The sequence below is a fragment of the Sphaerodactylus townsendi genome, linkage group LG11, assembly GCF_021028975.2.
Source record: "Sphaerodactylus townsendi isolate TG3544 linkage group LG11, MPM_Stown_v2.3, whole genome shotgun sequence".
Taxonomy (NCBI): Eukaryota; Metazoa; Chordata; class Lepidosauria; order Squamata; family Sphaerodactylidae; genus Sphaerodactylus; species Sphaerodactylus townsendi.
Window position 1 is genome coordinate 19,369,040 of NC_059435.1, and position 17,629 is coordinate 19,386,668.

The following is a 17,629-nucleotide window of genomic DNA, read 5'->3' on the forward strand; positions in this document are numbered from 1 at the left end:
CGGGAACTTCCATTTTCTGGTTATGCAGGTGGCAGTGTTTTGCTGCGTTCTCTGAAGAGTTGCACTTTATAAATTTTATTTTTTGATCAGCTGATTTGGGTGTCTTTGTTTCCTGTCTCTAGATAGCAGCCTTGGTAGGCTTGAGTTTCTTTTTTACCCGCGAAGGCGTTTTTCTTAGTGTTTATCAATGTTTGCTTTGCTAAGATGCTGATGTGCTTTAATTAGCTTTGTTCTAGGGGAGGGTACAGCTGGGATATAAATTAGTAGAGACAGAACTATTTCCTCTACTCCATAGATGCAGGCTGTTTATTATTTATCCATTTATTATTACTTTAATTTAGTTAATTATTATTACTTCTGAGTGGGGCTTAGCTGATTTGTCAGGCTGAGAAGGGTGTTATTGAGCCAACTGAAGCCCTCTCAGGCTTCACTTCCTTTTAGTGAAGATATCTGATAAGATGCTGGATGTGCCTTAATTAGCTTTGGTTCTGGGGTGGAAACAGCTGGGGTTAGGCAGAGATAAAGCCTTCCAGTATATTCTGTTTTATCTATTTATCTATTTATTTACTTATTTTATTTAACTGTTATTATTTTAAAGGGGATCTTCGGTGGCTAGCCTGGCTCAGAAGGGTTTTCTCTGAGCTTCCGTCTTTTCCAGACTTCTTCTCTCTTGTGTCTCCACTTCTTACAGAGAGGCAGGAGGTTTCGTTATGAATTGAGCACAGAACTTTGAAATTGATAGATGATTACTTTTTATTAGTTTAAGAACTATGCTGATTGAAAAGAATTGGTTATTATTATGGGGAGGAAAAGAAATCGCCCTTTAGAGGAAGCCTCGGCACCCCAAAGAAAACAAAGCAGAATGAACAATTTCCTAGACATTAGTTCTCCCACTATCTGCTCAAATCATTATTTAACTTTGCTCCCCAATGATAAAGCTACTATTAACAGATACAAGCATTATTAATGAGACTAAAGTATCTGCTTCCTCAAAACCTAAACCAACAGAAACTGATTTAACAATATTTAAATATTCATTCTAAGGACTTCGAATTCTTAGCTTCCTGAACACCTCTAATAGTTCAGCCTGTGAGTAAAATCTATGAGAGCTTGACCCATTACTCCTGTGTTTTTGTAAACAGCCTGGTGCCTCAGACTTTGTAGTTTCAGAACCAGAGGAACAAGGAGACTTGCATCCTATAAACAATTTTTGGAGTCAACCCCCTTATTTATTAAAAGAGAACCAATCTAGAATAGCATGCGTCCCTGAATTTTCCACCTTATTGACCTTAGTACCAAAATTTATAGTCCTTGATATACATTTCAGGAATAATGGATGCAATAGATGCAGTTGTATAATGCAAATGTACTATTCCAGCTTGAACATACCGATGGAACGGCAGAATTGAAATTTTAATCAGAATCCCTTCCATAATGACAAGTAAAATAATATTGAATCATGAGTAATGACATCATAACCCAACAGATAACAATGAATTAACAGAATGCTAAAAAGGTACATATTAAAAAAGTAAAACTGACAATCAAATTATGATGTAGCAGTGAGATGTCAAGGGAATTACTTTCAATGCGCAGCTGTTTATTTATAGTGATTTGACATGAACACCCTTGGTCCATCAGTCGGTATTGTTTTATACTGGTGGAGGTTCTCCAGTTTGTCAGACAGAGCTCTTTCACATTTTTTAAAAATTCCATTTAAATTTTTAAAATCTAGGGGGTTTAATTTTTTTAATTGATTTTATCCACCCTGTAGATAAGCAGAGGTACATTCTTCAAAGTCCCCTGAAATCAATGGTCATAGAAGGTCTGCCTCTCATGTTTGATTGTGACACACTGTAAATGATGTAAATGTGGGACAAATTGTACTGCCTGTTTCGGACAAAAGAAATAACCGTTGCAATCAAAGCTACTACACAAGACCAACTGTTTGTTTAAATAGACTTATTTGTCTAACAATCATGCAACATAAATTTACCACAGAATTTCAGAATGTTATTCAGATAAAAGATAATATGCACAAACATTAAAAAGTGTGAAACACATTTGCACATGTTGAACCACTTTCCATTAATTTTGGTGTACAGGAAATAGACTTTTCAGAAGGCTAGTACGACATGGGAAGCCCAATCCAGAGGCTGCTGTGGCTAGGGACGGCTCTGCCACTGCACCACTTCCAGAGGGCTTTCAGGCAGTGCAGGGGTGTAGCCAAACCAGCCATCTCAAAGCTGTCCATAGGCCTATGCCACAGCATTCTCACTCTAAAAACCAACGATAGTTGGCTCCACCCCCAGGAACATCTCTACCCCACCCTTGCTGCACTGACAGGGCTATCTGTGGTACGGCTGATGCGGTGCCCAGTGCTATGCTGTCTGCTTGCTGGAGTTTTTGCCCCTCTATTGAGGTGACTGCCCTAGAAAGTGCAAATTCGCCAGCATGAGCCCATGATGCATCCAGAAATCAATTCCTTCCCACCTCCGGATTGGGCCATTATTCAATTTATCCTCCTGGGTGAATATCTAACTAGATTTATGGCTACTGAGGTGGATCCAACCATTCTTCAAGCAGTCTCCCTCCAATATCGTGCCTCTTCCTTCTGTTTAAGTTCATGAAAAGTTCCTTATGCTGAAGGAATGTTTCAAACTTTGGCTTAGTAGAATGATCACAATTAGAGCAAGTAGTAACTTCTTTAATTAGTGGAAGCCCACTTGAGTCAATGTAGTCACTGGCACAATTGCAGATGAACTTGAGCACATCAAGTTCTCTTATGGAAACAATAATCTTATTTTGTTTGGCCTCTGAGATACTTGTAAGAATCATATGCCAATTTAGCAGATTTTTCCACAAGGAGCCTTGTCAGATGTCTACGCTATAAAGGATATTTAATATTTATTAATCAACTCAGCTGCTTTCCTTGTGACAGTTAATTTGTTTTCCACAGTGATTCTGTTTTTGATACTGCGATATGGACTCTAAGGAATATTATTTTGCTTGTACCAACAAAGAGTAACAAGTCCCATGCAACCTGTCTTTCAGAATTTACCATGTAAAATGTGATCACTCTACAAATGATGTCTATTAGTTACTACAAGCCAAATTACAAAGCAAGGGAATGGAAACATATGACTCTAAGATCATAGATGAAGATTTATATTACAATTGGTCTTTCTTTATTGAGTGCCAGATTCATTCAAGCTAACATGACACTCAATAAAACATGTTTTGCCATTAGCATATGAAGTACAGAAAGGCTCTATTCTCAGAAAGGGTCTGTATAGATAGCATCTGCAGTTCCCCCGGGATTTCATGAAACCTCTGCTAACATATATTTAGCAAACAAGCTGAAGCAGAACTTGAGACAGTAACTAGGGCCACCAAATATCAGTTCCTATTTATATAAAGTGAATAATAAAAGGTTGTCTTTCACTAAAAAATCTAGCTGAGACTTTGCCAAACAATTAGATAAACTTGTACCACTTTCCCTAGAACAACTTGGGGAAATAAAAACTGGACAAGGGTGGGCATATGCAGGAAATGAGACAGTATTCAGCACAAATGGCAGGTAACCCCTAGAATCACTGCCCAAGCAACCGAAGTGAGATGCAGGCAGTGCCAAGAGGCTGTTGGTGAGGGAGAAGGCAATGGGCATGGCTTATGCCCATCATCATGTCCTGGTCCCATGCAGGATCTGAGGTGCTGGCTGGATTATGAGGGCTCAGCTTGCTCCAATGATGTCCGAGCAAGCATATCCAGTGGTGGGATCCAAAAATTTTAATAACAGGTTCCAATGGTGGTAGGAGTCAAACAGTGGCGCCACCGCACACACACACACCTCCAGTCCCTATTGGGCAGGGAGGTTGCTTTAGTAACCCCTTCTCGGCACTCAGAAAAAATTAGTAGCCACTTCTAGAGAAGTGGTGAGAACTGGTTGGATCCCAACTCTGAGTATATCCTCCCAGCAGACCCAAATCTTCACAGATAAACACTACATACCCCTGACCACTGAAATCATCTAAGAAATTTGAGTTGTATAATAACCTTGCCCAAAAGCAAATTATGTCATTCCTTGACGGTCACAATAAACACACAGTGTGGCCAACAAAAAAGTCAGGAGAAAACTAGGACCCTGCACTAAAGATAGAAAGTTTTACAGAACATTTATGCCCCAGTTCTAACTGTTGAATTGCCAGAAATAACTACAGAGAAGTCTAAAGTGCAAGCTCAGAACAAATGCAGTGCTTTGATGGCATTCACGGAAGGGCAGCCACATCCACAGCCCTCAGTGCTGAGACACGGTGCCACTGCTCCACCACCTCCAAGAGTGCTTTCTGGCAGTGGGGGAGCAAAAAATTACATACACACCCCAGTCCTTGGAAAGCTCTTCATAGGGCTTAAAGAACTTATGCCACCCAAGTGTAAGTCCGAGAGCCAGGGCACCATGCTCCCAGTCCTAAAGCTCAGGAGGAAGCTGACTAATGCCAGCTGTGTGCCTGGGAATGCCTTCCCCCCACACCCCCGCTGATGCCAGTGTGGCCCTCCAGCAACCTAAATGTTCAGGTTTGCTGCTGGGTAGCAACCGGTTGCTGGCACGTCTGCCTCCTCCACTGTGGTAAGTGCCCGGGAAAGCAAACATGCTGGTGCAAGGTTACTCCACTCCTCCAAGCCCTTTCACCTTCTCTTAGGCTCATTCTGCACATGCAGAATATTGCACTTTCAAACTGCTTTCAGTGCTCTTTGAAGCTGTGCGGAATGGCAAAATCCACTTGCGAACAGTTGTGAAAGTGGTTTGAAAACGCATTATTTTGCATGTGCGGAAGGGGCCTTAGTTAGTATTACAAGCAAGTGTTCTGTTCTAAAGGTTTCAGACCAAGGTGCCAAAAATGAAGGACACAGAAATTATTTTCTCTTGGAGATCCTATCTCTGCAAAGCGTGAAAGAAAAAAATGCAAGCCACCTTCTCAAAAGAATCCCACCCCTTTGCCTTCCCATGAAATATTTCTTACACTGAATAGCTGAAACCTTGTCAGACTATTAACACAAGTAACACAATATAGTTCAATTGATCCTATAGAGAATTCTGTTAATGGAATTCCCCCTTACTGCTACAGTTACAGACCTTATAAGGTTTCTAGGGGTCCTCAGGAACCAGCGTTCCCAGAAACATTACAAGTAGCAGCAGTAAAATATTACCAGACAGACTCATGGTGGTTAGAGGAGGCCTGTTTTTAAGATAGCAGTGTCTCTACCGATCCTGCCAACCTTAAGGGGTGGCCTAGGAATGTGATGCCAAGATGGATGCCATCTACTATATTGACTCAGTGTCACCCATAAGGATAGAAAATGTGCCTGGACTAGTCTCCCGCCAGCATCAACTTGCAAAAGAGCCGCCTTTGTCCAGGGAAGATTAGGGTCACTTAGCATAACCTGAGGCCCAATTTTCCCCTATTTCTAGCCTGCTCACCCAGCCCCTAGTGTTCAGTACTTCCTGTCTTTGTGTTCAGTACTTCAGTCTTTGGTTTAGTCATACTGTTCTGTTCAGTATTTTCCTGGACAATGCTCTGTCTGGTTAATACTATTCCCAATGTGTTGCCTTCAGTTCTTCCCCATTCTTCTACAGGAGCTTAGAGTGAGTTGCTGAACTCTGCTGAACTCTCCTCTTCTAGATGAGGTAATTATTGCCTTTATTCCTCCCAAATCCCTTGCTGTTCCAAACCTCTCCCCTCACACTATCTATATCCTAGGACTGTGTGAATTCTCTGTGTTTTGACCATTTGTGTGTTTGTATTTTTATTATTTTACTTTTCTAAATTGTTAAAGTTTTACTCCTAATTCCTGCGGATTTCTTGTGGAAACCACCTCTATAAACTACAGTGGAAAAGATTCTGCTTACTCCTCCTCTTGTTCAGTCTGGAATGACCCCACTAATTCCCCACTATAGGGGGCAGACCCCAACATTTAGGGTAACCAAAGCAAGAAGACTTTGTTCCACCAGCGGAAATCCTTTCAACCAATGGAGATTTACCATCCAATCGGAGCCAATTAATTCTCTAGTTAAAGAATAGAAAAGGCACACATGGGAAAATACACCTCTGTATAAAATCCGGAATGGACTTTGCAAAAAGCTAATACACAATCACAACTGTTAACACAAAAAGTTAAAAATTAAATTTGGAAAACATACCTGGCTGATAAAACTTCAATGAGTTCCTTCCTGTTCAGCACACGCTGGTTGTTATTTTTATATCGGGAATCATGGCTGATGTGAGACAAATTCAGGATCTAAATTGAACAGAAGGTACTCATTAACACAATAGTGTCAGAAAGAACAAACCCTATAACTCCAATTCTGCAAAGTGCATATAGTGAGTATCTTCTGTCCTGTTGCTCATACCTCTACATTAGCACCTGATGGCTTTTAAAGCTTTTATATGCAGTTAAAATGAAAGCAAGAATTGCAGCTAAGGATACAGAACTGAAAAACAACCTAAGCAGTTAATTACACATATTCGCAGAGCTCAATGGAACCTGTGAAGCAATTCACATAATTATAGTATATGGTTGTCAAAGCTATGAACAGAAAGAATCTGAGTGGAGAATGGCACATAATCTAAGCTGGGAATTCAGTGAAGCTGATTCATTATGTCATAATGACATAACAGTGCAGCTGATTAAAAAACCAAATGAAAACAAAACCAGTGTCCCTATGAGGGAAATGCAGCACAGTGGCTATCTCGCTGTTTTTGTTGGCATCAGTTTGTGGTGGCAAATGGGGGTGTTCCCAGGTTGAAATGACTCAAAAAGCTGACTAAAGCCAGCCCTGGCCCCAGAAATGCCTCCTTCAGCGATGACACAGGCTCCTGCACCGGAAGAGCACTGCCACTGTGGATGCATAGGCACACAGGCATTGTGCTACTAGGCAGCTCCCCAATGCCAGTATAAGTGTCCTGGCACAACTGTCCCTTACACCAACGCAAGTGACATTTCTGCCAGCACTGGGGTCATACTGCCTCCTGAGCGGCTTATTTATTTATTCATTCATTCATTCGATTTGATAAACCGCCCTACCCCTGGAGGACTCAGGGCGGTGTACAACAACAAACAACAACACAATAAAACAAATCGAATAGCCCCGGTTAAAATAATACAAAACCTTAAAACTATAAAACTATAAAGCTATAGCAGCAGTAACCATCAGTAAGTGATTAATAATAAGAGACGTCTGGTATCAGACCCCAGTGGTCAAACCCTGGGAGGGAGGGGGTTGGCAGATGGTCAAATATAAAGCCAATGCGCAGGGCAGCAAGAGGGGCCGGCTCAGCGGCCAGCCCCCCCAAAAGCCCGGTGGAACAACACAGTTTTGCAGACCCTGCGGAACTCTCCAAGGTCCCGCAGGGCCCTAACTGCTGGAGGAAGAGCGTTCCACCAGGCAGGGGCCAGCCGCATCATGGAGGGGCTGGGGAACACCAGCAGATTTGCCTTCGCTGAGCGGAGGGCGCGACTCGGGACATATGGGGTGAGATGGTCCCGTAGATATGAAGCCCCCTTAGGCCCCCTTCTCTTTGGATTGCTCTGTAACATGGGGGTTTTTTTAAGATGGAAATTTATTTTGAAAACAGCTGTTTTTCAGGACAGTCTTTCTCAAATAAATGATATCAAGCAAGCAGAATGGATGGTCATATGCATGATAACCAGCAGAGATTGAAATTCGATTCTATAGGAATCAATATGTAACACTGAAATATTTAACAATTGGTCATCAGTGAACGTCTCCTGTCAATGATCACAAAGCCCCAAACTTTTCCCGATGGGGAAGTATTCTTTGAGTGTTCCTACCTTGCAAACAGTAATAAACTGTTGATCATTTCCAGCTCCCACTACAATGTAGCCATCCTTTGTTTTGAAAGCCTAGAAAAACAGTGAAAGGACATCAAATTGTAATGAAATAAGCATCGTGATACTTTCTTAGTAAGCCTTCTTTCCCCTCAGGCAATGGCAAACCACTTCCACATGTCTCTAACCCTGAAAATCCTATGGGGTCACCATAAGTCAGTTGTGACTTGACAGCCAAAAGCACACAAACTTGTAAATGACAATGCCAGGGGCCGAACTTGATACCTTCTATATTCATAGTATGAATTCTATCACTAAGATACAGCCCCAACCCTAAATTCTAATTTTGTTCTGACATTCTCAAACCACTCTTCCTCCTCTTCTTCTCCCTTGCCCTTGTGTGTCTTTTCCCAATTTGAGTTTCTGAACCTCAAGTCAGGGCATGCCTCTCTTTTCTTGATGTAAGTTTCATTTGGAGGCAATAGTCTGGAAAGCAGCCACTGTATATATTCAATAAATAAGAGGCAAATGAGTGTTTTTTTAATTATCTTTAGAGTATGCGTGGGAAAATCTAAAATGCAATTTGGAAAAAGCAATAACCATGTCACCTTTGCTAAATAGTAGAGTTGTAAAAAGCACGGCAGTGTTTCTCTGCATGAAATTTACTCCCTTCTACAGCAAAGTAGATATTCTGGGCTCCCCCAAAAACACACATATGCAAACTCCACAGCTGATTACTTGCCAGTCATTGCTGCTGATAAAAGCAGAAACCTCCAAACATTATTAGCACAGCAATGCCCCCAACATTTACAAGCGTTAACAATGATTTCATTCATCACACAGAGATGTATATAGACACCAAAAGTACTGTCTGGTCACAGAAAGCACTGCTATCTTTTTATACAAAAGGAAATACAGGGTAAAATGCAGACAGATTTTAATGAGATTTTGTTTTGGCAAAACTGCTGTCTGTCAGTGAATTGTTTTAAAATAGTGCATTAAAATCTGTGTTCAGTCAAGGCAAAAGTCCTTTTTTGTGGATAGCTTTTTGTTTGATAAAGAATGAAGGCTTGCAATAGGAGGAAGACAAAAATTGAGGGCAAGATCCTCTACAATGTTGCTGTTTGTGAGCTCTTGGGGTACAGAGTAGGTGAAGACAGGAAGCACCATCAGAAAACAAAGAAAATAATGTCAACACGAGTTAGGGAGAATCAATGGAGATGAAAGATGTTACATCCCAAACATAGCTCTGTGACTGGCTAGCCCAGGGGCCTGCAATTGGTCATGCTGGCAGGGGCTGATGGGAATTGTAGTCCATGAACATCTAGAGAGCCACAGGTTGTAGACCGATGGGCTAGAGAGATACAGGAGGTTCTGCTGAAACAATCCAAATACGGTGTGTAAATATGCTCCTGAAAAACATTTTGGATAAATAAAAGAGCAAAGCCTAGCGAACGTAAACAGTTGGCTTGGGGTAAATATTATAGTACTTCCCCAATTATCAGCATGTAAATGGATGGGAACAGCTCAATGCCATTCCTCTTGACAAATGGCTAAGGAAAGCTCAATGCTATTTAAACACTGAAAACAGTGCTGCTGAAAACATAATCCCACTGTAATGTCTCTCTTGGTAAACTGATTCCTGATGTTAAATTTCTGATGATTACCTTACCATCACCAGCTGATAGGTGCCTAATGTGAAATGTTCCTTGGAGCTGAAACGAATCTCACTAACAATAGAACACACCAACTCCCAAACACACTGCAGAACAGAGTTATTTTGTGCCCTCCGTACGAAATCACAGAAATCACAGCAAAGTACAATGTTTAATTATGGAATGACAAGGAACACAATAGCAGCAGGTTGTCAGAATGCTGACTTGCCAGATTCTGCAAATCAATGCCCCAAATTGCAAGAACTCAGTGGTGGGATCCAAAAATTTTAGTAACAGGTTCCCATAGTGGTGGGATTCAAACTGTGGTGTAGCGCCAATGGGGCTGGGTGGGGCATGACGGGGGTGTGGCCGGGCATTCCGGGGGTGGGGCATTGCTGGGCAGGGCTGTGGCAAGGATGCAGCCACTGTGCCGGTCCTTGGGCGGGAAACGAATGCACGCAGGTGAAGGATGCCATGCACACCGGTGCACCTCCTGCTAGACTGCTTCAAGTTCTGCACGCTACTGCTGAGAGGAGGGGCATAACTAAGGCAAAAATCACGTGCCAAAATCACCAATTAGTAACCCCCTCTCGGCACACACAAATAATTAGTAACCTACTCTCGGGAACCTGTGAGAACCTGCTGGATCCCACCTCTGCAAGAACTCATGGTCAGAAGAGGCTAACAGGGAAATGCTGTACATTGCTGTGAGCAGTAGAAGTGAAATTCTCATTGTGGGAATGGATACATAGTGGAATTCCAAAGCAGCCTGGTCTTTAATGGAAATAGGGAAGCAGCAGATGGGCAATAGTTACACCAGTTCCTCCTTTACACTGCACACCTTTTTTAAACAATGGCATTGAAGCTCTACCGCTGGAGAAATGTACCCTCTGTAATGTAGTGAAACAATACATCAAACATGATAGATTAAAGATGATGAACAAAAAAAGGTGCCAAAAGGGGGGTGGGGTGGGAGGAAACAAGCTAGGAAGTGGCAGACAAACAAAATGGTGGATCAGTTTGGATCAGCTGGGCAAGGGTCGCTTCACAACAGGGTAATCCAAACAAACTTCCACTGCAAAGCACAAAACCATGCCACAAACAGTAAATAACCGAAGAGCCAGGGTTACAATTGGAAAGATATTTAGGGCGATGGGATGGGGAATATTGCTGAAGGTGTCTACTGAGTTCAAGTGGAAGGCATGTGGTATAAGCTAGCTGGTAAAGTTAAGTGGATCTGGATCTCAAGAGAATCTAGATGAAAAATCTCTAGGAAACCATATGTATGCTGGATGGGAGACCTCCAGGAAACCAACCCAACCAAGCAAGTTGACTTAAACAGATCTGGATCTCAACAGAAACTGGATGGGAGACCTCTAGGACACCATTCATCATCTCCATCGTGGAAGATGGGCTACGCATATATTTAAAATATATAACACAGTAAGCAGTGACAGCCCTGATGAGGATTATATCCCATGCCAGAAGAATCCATAGTGTTAGAAATTTCACACTTTGGAAGCAGCAAGGATTAAAATTATTGGAAGAAATCCACACAGAACTGAAATAATTAGTGGAAGAACCATACAAAATATGAAAAATAAACAGCACATAATGTATATATCATGTGGAAAGATTCATGCTATTTCACTTGTGGATCAAGTTGTTTATAAATCCCAGAATTTTGCCATATATTATGACATTAACATTTTGACATTTATCTTTCTACCAGGGGCTTTAAAATAATATATCTTCTAAGTATTAACTTCTGGAATAAAATACTTCCTGTCCCTTTGCCTATCAGCTTTCATGGCTTTCCCCCCACAGATACATCTATATACCAGTTTAATCCATACTAGTTGACTTTAGGCAAAAATTTTACAGCAAAAATTGTATTATCTGATTTGGTGATAACTATGAAGAAACAGAATACACAAAGCTTGCATCTGGATAAAACTTATATGCTGACAAAGCTTGCATTTGCAGAACATTTTGCAGATAATCAAGACTGGTATCGCCAATTGGTTAAATGCATTGAGAAAAAGTTCTTCCACCAGAAAGAAATTGTTTCTGGGTTCTATTTTTCCATTCAACAAGGCTTGTACACAGCAGCCCCTTCCCTCCATACAAGTTATTGACATTTTGATTGAAGCAAAGGTAATTAAAGCTATGGAGTTGTGGTGGTTAATACAGCCTTGCAAATACATTTATAGCCCAATCCAAAGTGGGGTGCAATACAGTAGTGGCAAGGAATGATGTGACAGCGGCACCCCCATACTACCTCCAAAGGGGTTTCAGGCTGCGCAGGAAGGAGAAAAAACAAAGAAAGACCTGGCCACCTGAAAAAATCTCATAGGGAAGACTGGCTTACATCACACTCTTGGGTGGCATAAGTCAGCTTTCAGTGTAGGGGTCTTCACAGGCTGAAAGTCCATTGGGAGACACCTAACATCAGCTCCAACTCCAGAAATGCCCCCCATGACACTGGCGTGAGCAGTTGTACCAAGGACCCACTGCCACAGGGGCCAGCTTCTCAATTTGGCTGCCATACATCTGCATGGCAGTCCAACGCTGAGGTAAGTGTCCCAATGCTGGCATCCATACATGGCACAACGGCCGTGAACGTCAGCATGGGGCTCCCCCACTTTCAGTGCAGTTTCAGTCCGTCCGTCCCCCGCCCACCTTGGATTGCACTCTTATAGTAGTTACTAGCCTAGCGAAATGCCCACCTGCCAGTTAATTCATGAATAAAAGAGTGAAAGGCAACATTCTAATTTCAGATATTAGAAAAACTGATAAAAGCACACAATAAAATCTTTAAAAATGCTAATACTGTAACTTTATCATCACAAGTAAATTTGGGGGGGGATTATAAGTGATTTTAAAAATTTAATATTTCATTTTTACATTTTGTAATAATGCTTTCCTTTTTGCAACGGATTTTGCCACCCACCCACCACAAACATCAATGTACAAGAACAAGACTTTGTAACTAAAGCTTGGCATCTACCCCATATCACTATTTTCTCACAACATGTCATGTATGCTCTTAATCTGTGCCACATTTTATCCCTAGAGCAATTCTGATTTCAATACCAAACTGAGTCACTAATAATACACGCTCTTTGGACCTTCTAAACATATTCAGCAAGCAGGCCCTCCACCCTCCACAGAGTAAATAGCCACAGACCTCTCCTGTTGATCAATTGAAGAAGCAGGTCTTTCAGGAGATGTGGCATGATTGGCAAGATCTTCAAAGAAGATTTATGCTTTTGAGCTCTAACATTTTCCTTTGGAATTAAGCCCTGTCATCTTGAGCATATACAGAATTTTCTTCCCACGTCACACCCAGAGAAATATAACCCTAATTAAAAGAGAAAATTGAACACAATAGTTTGTTTCTGGTTCACTTTTCATATATCAGATAATCACTTACTAGTTTAGCAGACAACAGCTTGGGAGGGGGTGACTATTAGTGACAAACTTGGGAGGGTGACTATAAGTGACATAACTAACCATGAGTAAACCACCTATGGCATTAACATAAGGAGGCTTCCAAAGAAACTTACAGATTCAACTTGCTGCTATTCAACACTTAAGTTATCTAGTGTCTAGAGCAGTGTTTCCCAACCTTTTCAAGGTCAGGGTACCCTTGACCTAACTCTTCATATCTCACGGTACCCCTGCCACCACCCTCCCCCTCCCCCTCCCATTGCCCCTGCTTACCACACCCCCCACCTTCCCCTCCCAGGGTGAAGGGAAGCACTGGGGGTGGTGGTGGCTGCTGACCTTGTGGCAGGCCCTGCCCCATGGGCCAGCTCCATGTCCTTGCTGGCGCCGGTGGGAGACACCACAAAAATGAGGGGGGGCGGTAGTGTTGCCACGGTACCCCTGGGACATGCTCACGGCACCCCAGGGTACCACGGTACCCTGGTTGAGAATGGCTGGTCTAGAAGATGGCAGTAGAAGCTCCACTGTGCTCTACAAAATGGGACGCCTGTAATTTGCCCCCTGGACAAAAATATATGTGACTCTTAGCTCTTCTTATTCTGCTCTCAGAGACAAAAATCCCTTTCCCTCCAAGAATACACCAGAAAAGCATAATTTGTAGTGTTGAAAAGGTATTCTCCATCGATAGAAAAACACTGAAAATCTGAAGTGTTCAAATCTGAGTGACTGGGACAAACAAAACAAAAAAGCAGAAAGATGTTCAGAAACAATTCAGCAGCAGAAAATGAGCACACCGCCCTACTGCCGCTGCCTCTACAGCACAGGTGTCAAACTCGCGGCCCTCTAGATGTTATGGATTACAGTTCCCATCATCCCCTGCCAGCATCAAGTTTGACGCCGATGCTCTACAGCATCTAAGTCAAAATCAGACACACCATACCACAGTTCTTCAAGACACACTTCAGAGAAAACCATCATTGCTGCAGCTTCTTATGATCGCCACAGGCAGGAACCAAAGCCTTATCAGTAGCAGTTCAATGTAAGAACGCATAGTGAAGCTGCCAAGATATATCAAAAGGTTGGATTCTGGAAACACCCTGAAGATCGTAATGATCATGGATTAATGACAGTATGGCACTGTTGTCATCAATCTGACCATGAAACAGTGCTTGACTTGAAAATGGGTGTGTGTGTAAGTGATGCCAAGTTGCTTCTGACTCATGCAGGGCCGGAGCAAGGGGGAACTGCGCCCGGGGCATGCACGCGCCTTGGGCCCCTGCCACGCCCACATCCCAGAATGCCCCCTCCACGCCCCTGCACCGGCGCACACCCAGGGTGTTGCTCCCCATCCCCATTGGCGCTACGCCACTGGACTCATGGTGACCCTATGAATCAATTTCCTCCCAAACATTCTATTGTTAATAGCCTTGGTCTGAGCCATCTCATTTGGGGTATTCCTTTTTTCCTGCTGCCTCTAACTTTTCCTAGCATTATTGTCCTCACCAGTGACTCTTGTCACCTAATTTTAGCTTCTAGGGCCGTGGTGGTGAACCTTTGGCACTCCAGATGTTATGGACTACAATTCCCATCAGCCCCTGCCAGCATGGCCAATTGGCCATGCTGGCAGGGGCTGATGGGAATTGTAGTCCATAACATCTGGAGTGCCAAAGGTTCGCCACCACGGTTCTAGGGAGAGTTCAGGCTTAATCTGATGAATGATGAAAATATGGCTAAGCAACCTTCCTGACACAGAGACATATTTTCAAGCTGCTCAAAATTAAAACTCTAAGACCAACTTTTTCCACCATGCTTTGGCTTATTTCACAGATGAAAGAAATCCCACTGCTGACTTGCTGCATAAATCTTCCAGGATGCAGAAGTGATTGAGTTCAAAGATTGAGTTTAAATGAAAAATATTCCACCATTAGACATGGACCTCAAAGCCACAGTAAGTCATTTTAACAAGTCTGATGGCAGATATAACATGTCCATGAATTGCAAGAAGTGTTTGAAGGAGCAACTTAAAACTACCTGATATACTAGCTGGGAAAGATCACTCTGAAGCTTGGACTGGACGGCTTTCTAGCAGTTTTGTTTATTGCCTCTCCAAGCCACTGGAGGGCTCTTGATTGGAGAGTTGCATCACATTTCCTGAGGTGTAAGAATTAATCCCAGAAGTAGAGTCAATCAACTGAATCCCAATCTAACCCTACCTACCAGGTGTCTCCATCCCACCTCCCCAGGTCTGCTTCTGCCCTCCCCAATAACCGGGAGGCCTTTTTACAACTTTATTTCAAACAAGACTGAATTGTAAAACAATTTTTCTGGCTGCAGCAGTGGCAGGAAGAGAGAGAGAAAGAAAGAGCGAGTGTTGAGGGGGAGGGAGGAGTCCCCTTCAGCAGCAGCCTGTGATCCAGGGAATAGCTTTGCCTCTTTCTTTTGAGGGCAGCGTTATGTTGGGAAGGAGGCTACAAAATTGATATACCTGCTCTCACAGGTATATCAATATAAATGTGATTTAAAGGGCTTTAACAAAGCACTTTATCTTGCAACTACTGGTGTGATGAGATCTGTGCCTTTAAGAAGAGTTGACAGGCAAGTTAAGAGAACCCATGAAAAGCTGCAGAAGCCCATTCAAATCACCAAGCTAGCTTCGAGGCATATAGAGAATGGCTCCTTGTGTGTAAACGGAAAAATGCGAGGAGACCCCTCTGCAAGCCCACTATGCACTAAAGAGCCCCAACGTAAGAGATGCATACACAACGGGCTTCAGTACTTGGGAATCTAGAAACTTGTGACTGCAATGCAGATCAGCTCTATCCCATGCTAAAGTGCTAAAGAAATCTACGAAACTTACACACCAGCAGCTGAGGGCTGCCTTGCCTTCCTTTTTTTAAAAAAAAGAAATCCCATTCCCTTAAAGGTGGAAAAGGTCTTATTTTTATACACCCTCATTTTGGGATACCTATTTCCATAGATATATTTTTGGTAAAGGTGAGAACAAATTTCAGTCAAATAAAATTAGATTTGTATTACTTCATCTAAAAAGCCAAGCAGGTTGTCCTTGTTCTTTACATTTTCAAATGCAGCAGAAAGAAAAACAAGACCAGGCTGAGGGTCCCTGTGGGCCTCCCTTCCAAAACTGCCATCAATGCTTTATGTTAGTGTGTGCTTCAGCTTCCAAAACACGTGATAAATATGGATGGACTTGAATCACATCTGGACCATCCCAAAGGCTGACAGCATTTTAGTCTGGGATTCTTAGCTGAAATCCACCTTTGGCAATGAGAGAGATGAAATGTGGTGCCACCGAGACAAACGGTTGCCAAGAAAAAGTGGAAGTAGGAAGTGAGACAATCGTGCTGAGTTTAGCAACAGATGCTTTAGTGACAAGTTGTGTTTTCAAGCTTGTATTATAAGCACAGAAAAGAGACCTATTATAATAAGCAGCCAACTTGTTTTTTAATGTAATTGCCGGCCAAATCTTCAGCAACATAAACTTCATAGAGACTCTTGTTATTATATCCAGCAGACATCTCCTGTCCTTAAACCCTGCCCTTTCCAGCCCTCCTGCCCACCCTACAAATAATATCTGGCCTCCTGTGGGGGCAGGGAAGAGAGAGAAGGGGAAAAAGAAAAATTTCTGATGCCATCAACAAAATAGGTTTTTAACTTTATGGGGGTGAAATGTTTTAGTAGTTGGTTAATGTTTTAATATATTTATTGATGTGAACCGCCCTGAGCCCCTATGGGGAGGGCAGTATATAAATTGAATGAATGAATGAATGAATGAATGAATGAATGAATGAATGAATGAATGAATGAATGAATGAATGAATGAATGAATGAATGAATGAATGAATGAATGAATGGGCTCACCCAAATGACTCCTTCCTCAAAGGCCAAAATATGCTTGGAAAACACTCTGCCCCTCTCCCTGCCTTTTACTAACAGAACCAAGACTTGGGATGCTTTGGTTGCCTAGTAACAGCCACTGAGGGAATTCACTGTTTAAAGCTTCAGGCACCCTTTTATCAGTTTTGGTTGTTTTTTTGCTTTGTTTTGTTTTAATTCCACATTTCCCACAAACATGGCACCTTTATCAGGTTTGTAGAAAGATCCATCTTGTCCATTCACAGATCTAGTCACCAGATTTAAGTGTCCAAAGATTTAGCCAATGTCAATATTAGGATACAAGATGATACACCTGTATGTGAGTAGAACAATCAAATGGCAGAATTACATGGGTCTTTCCCATCCTGTCAGACAAAAGATGTCAATCACTTGGGAAAGATAAAGTTCATCAGTTCTACCTACAGGACAGGATCCAACAGTTCGTTACACTGCCACATAACTGGTGTCACATGTTGGCAGTTCAGTGGGTCTCAGGCATGAAAGGCTGAAGATAAAAGACAGCTGTGAATTACCACAGGCCAAAGTTGCCGAGCAAGGTGGGCAAGGCAGAGTTTCTCTGTTCCGTCCACATTGAGGGTGGAAGCAGGGGGTTGGCCATGTTGGGGCAGGAAAGGGGAGGGTAGCTCGAGACTTTAAAAGGCCAAGCCATCCTTTGTGCTGGCCTGCCCACCTCACCCTTATTTTGCTTGGCTTTGTAAATGAATGCTAGATTGTCATAGCCTTCAGCGGTTTGGCGCATAGGTATTGATCTGGAAGGGCCA

At 42.4% G+C, this 17,629-nt stretch overlaps 1 protein-coding gene across 1 annotated transcript in view; it reads right to left on the reverse strand.

The window, feature by feature from the left end:
• The window catches only part of SUGCT (succinyl-CoA:glutarate-CoA transferase), a 366,990-nt gene that overhangs the window by 229,699 nt on the left and 119,662 nt on the right, over positions 1–17,629 (reverse strand). The window contains exons 10-11 of the mRNA XM_048511745.1: positions 7,852–7,923; positions 6,200–6,297 (exon numbers count right to left, since the gene is read on the reverse strand). Coding sequence (XP_048367702.1) covers positions 6,200–6,297; positions 7,852–7,923 — 170 coding nt within the window. The remainder of the gene's footprint in view (positions 1–6,199; positions 6,298–7,851; positions 7,924–17,629) is intronic.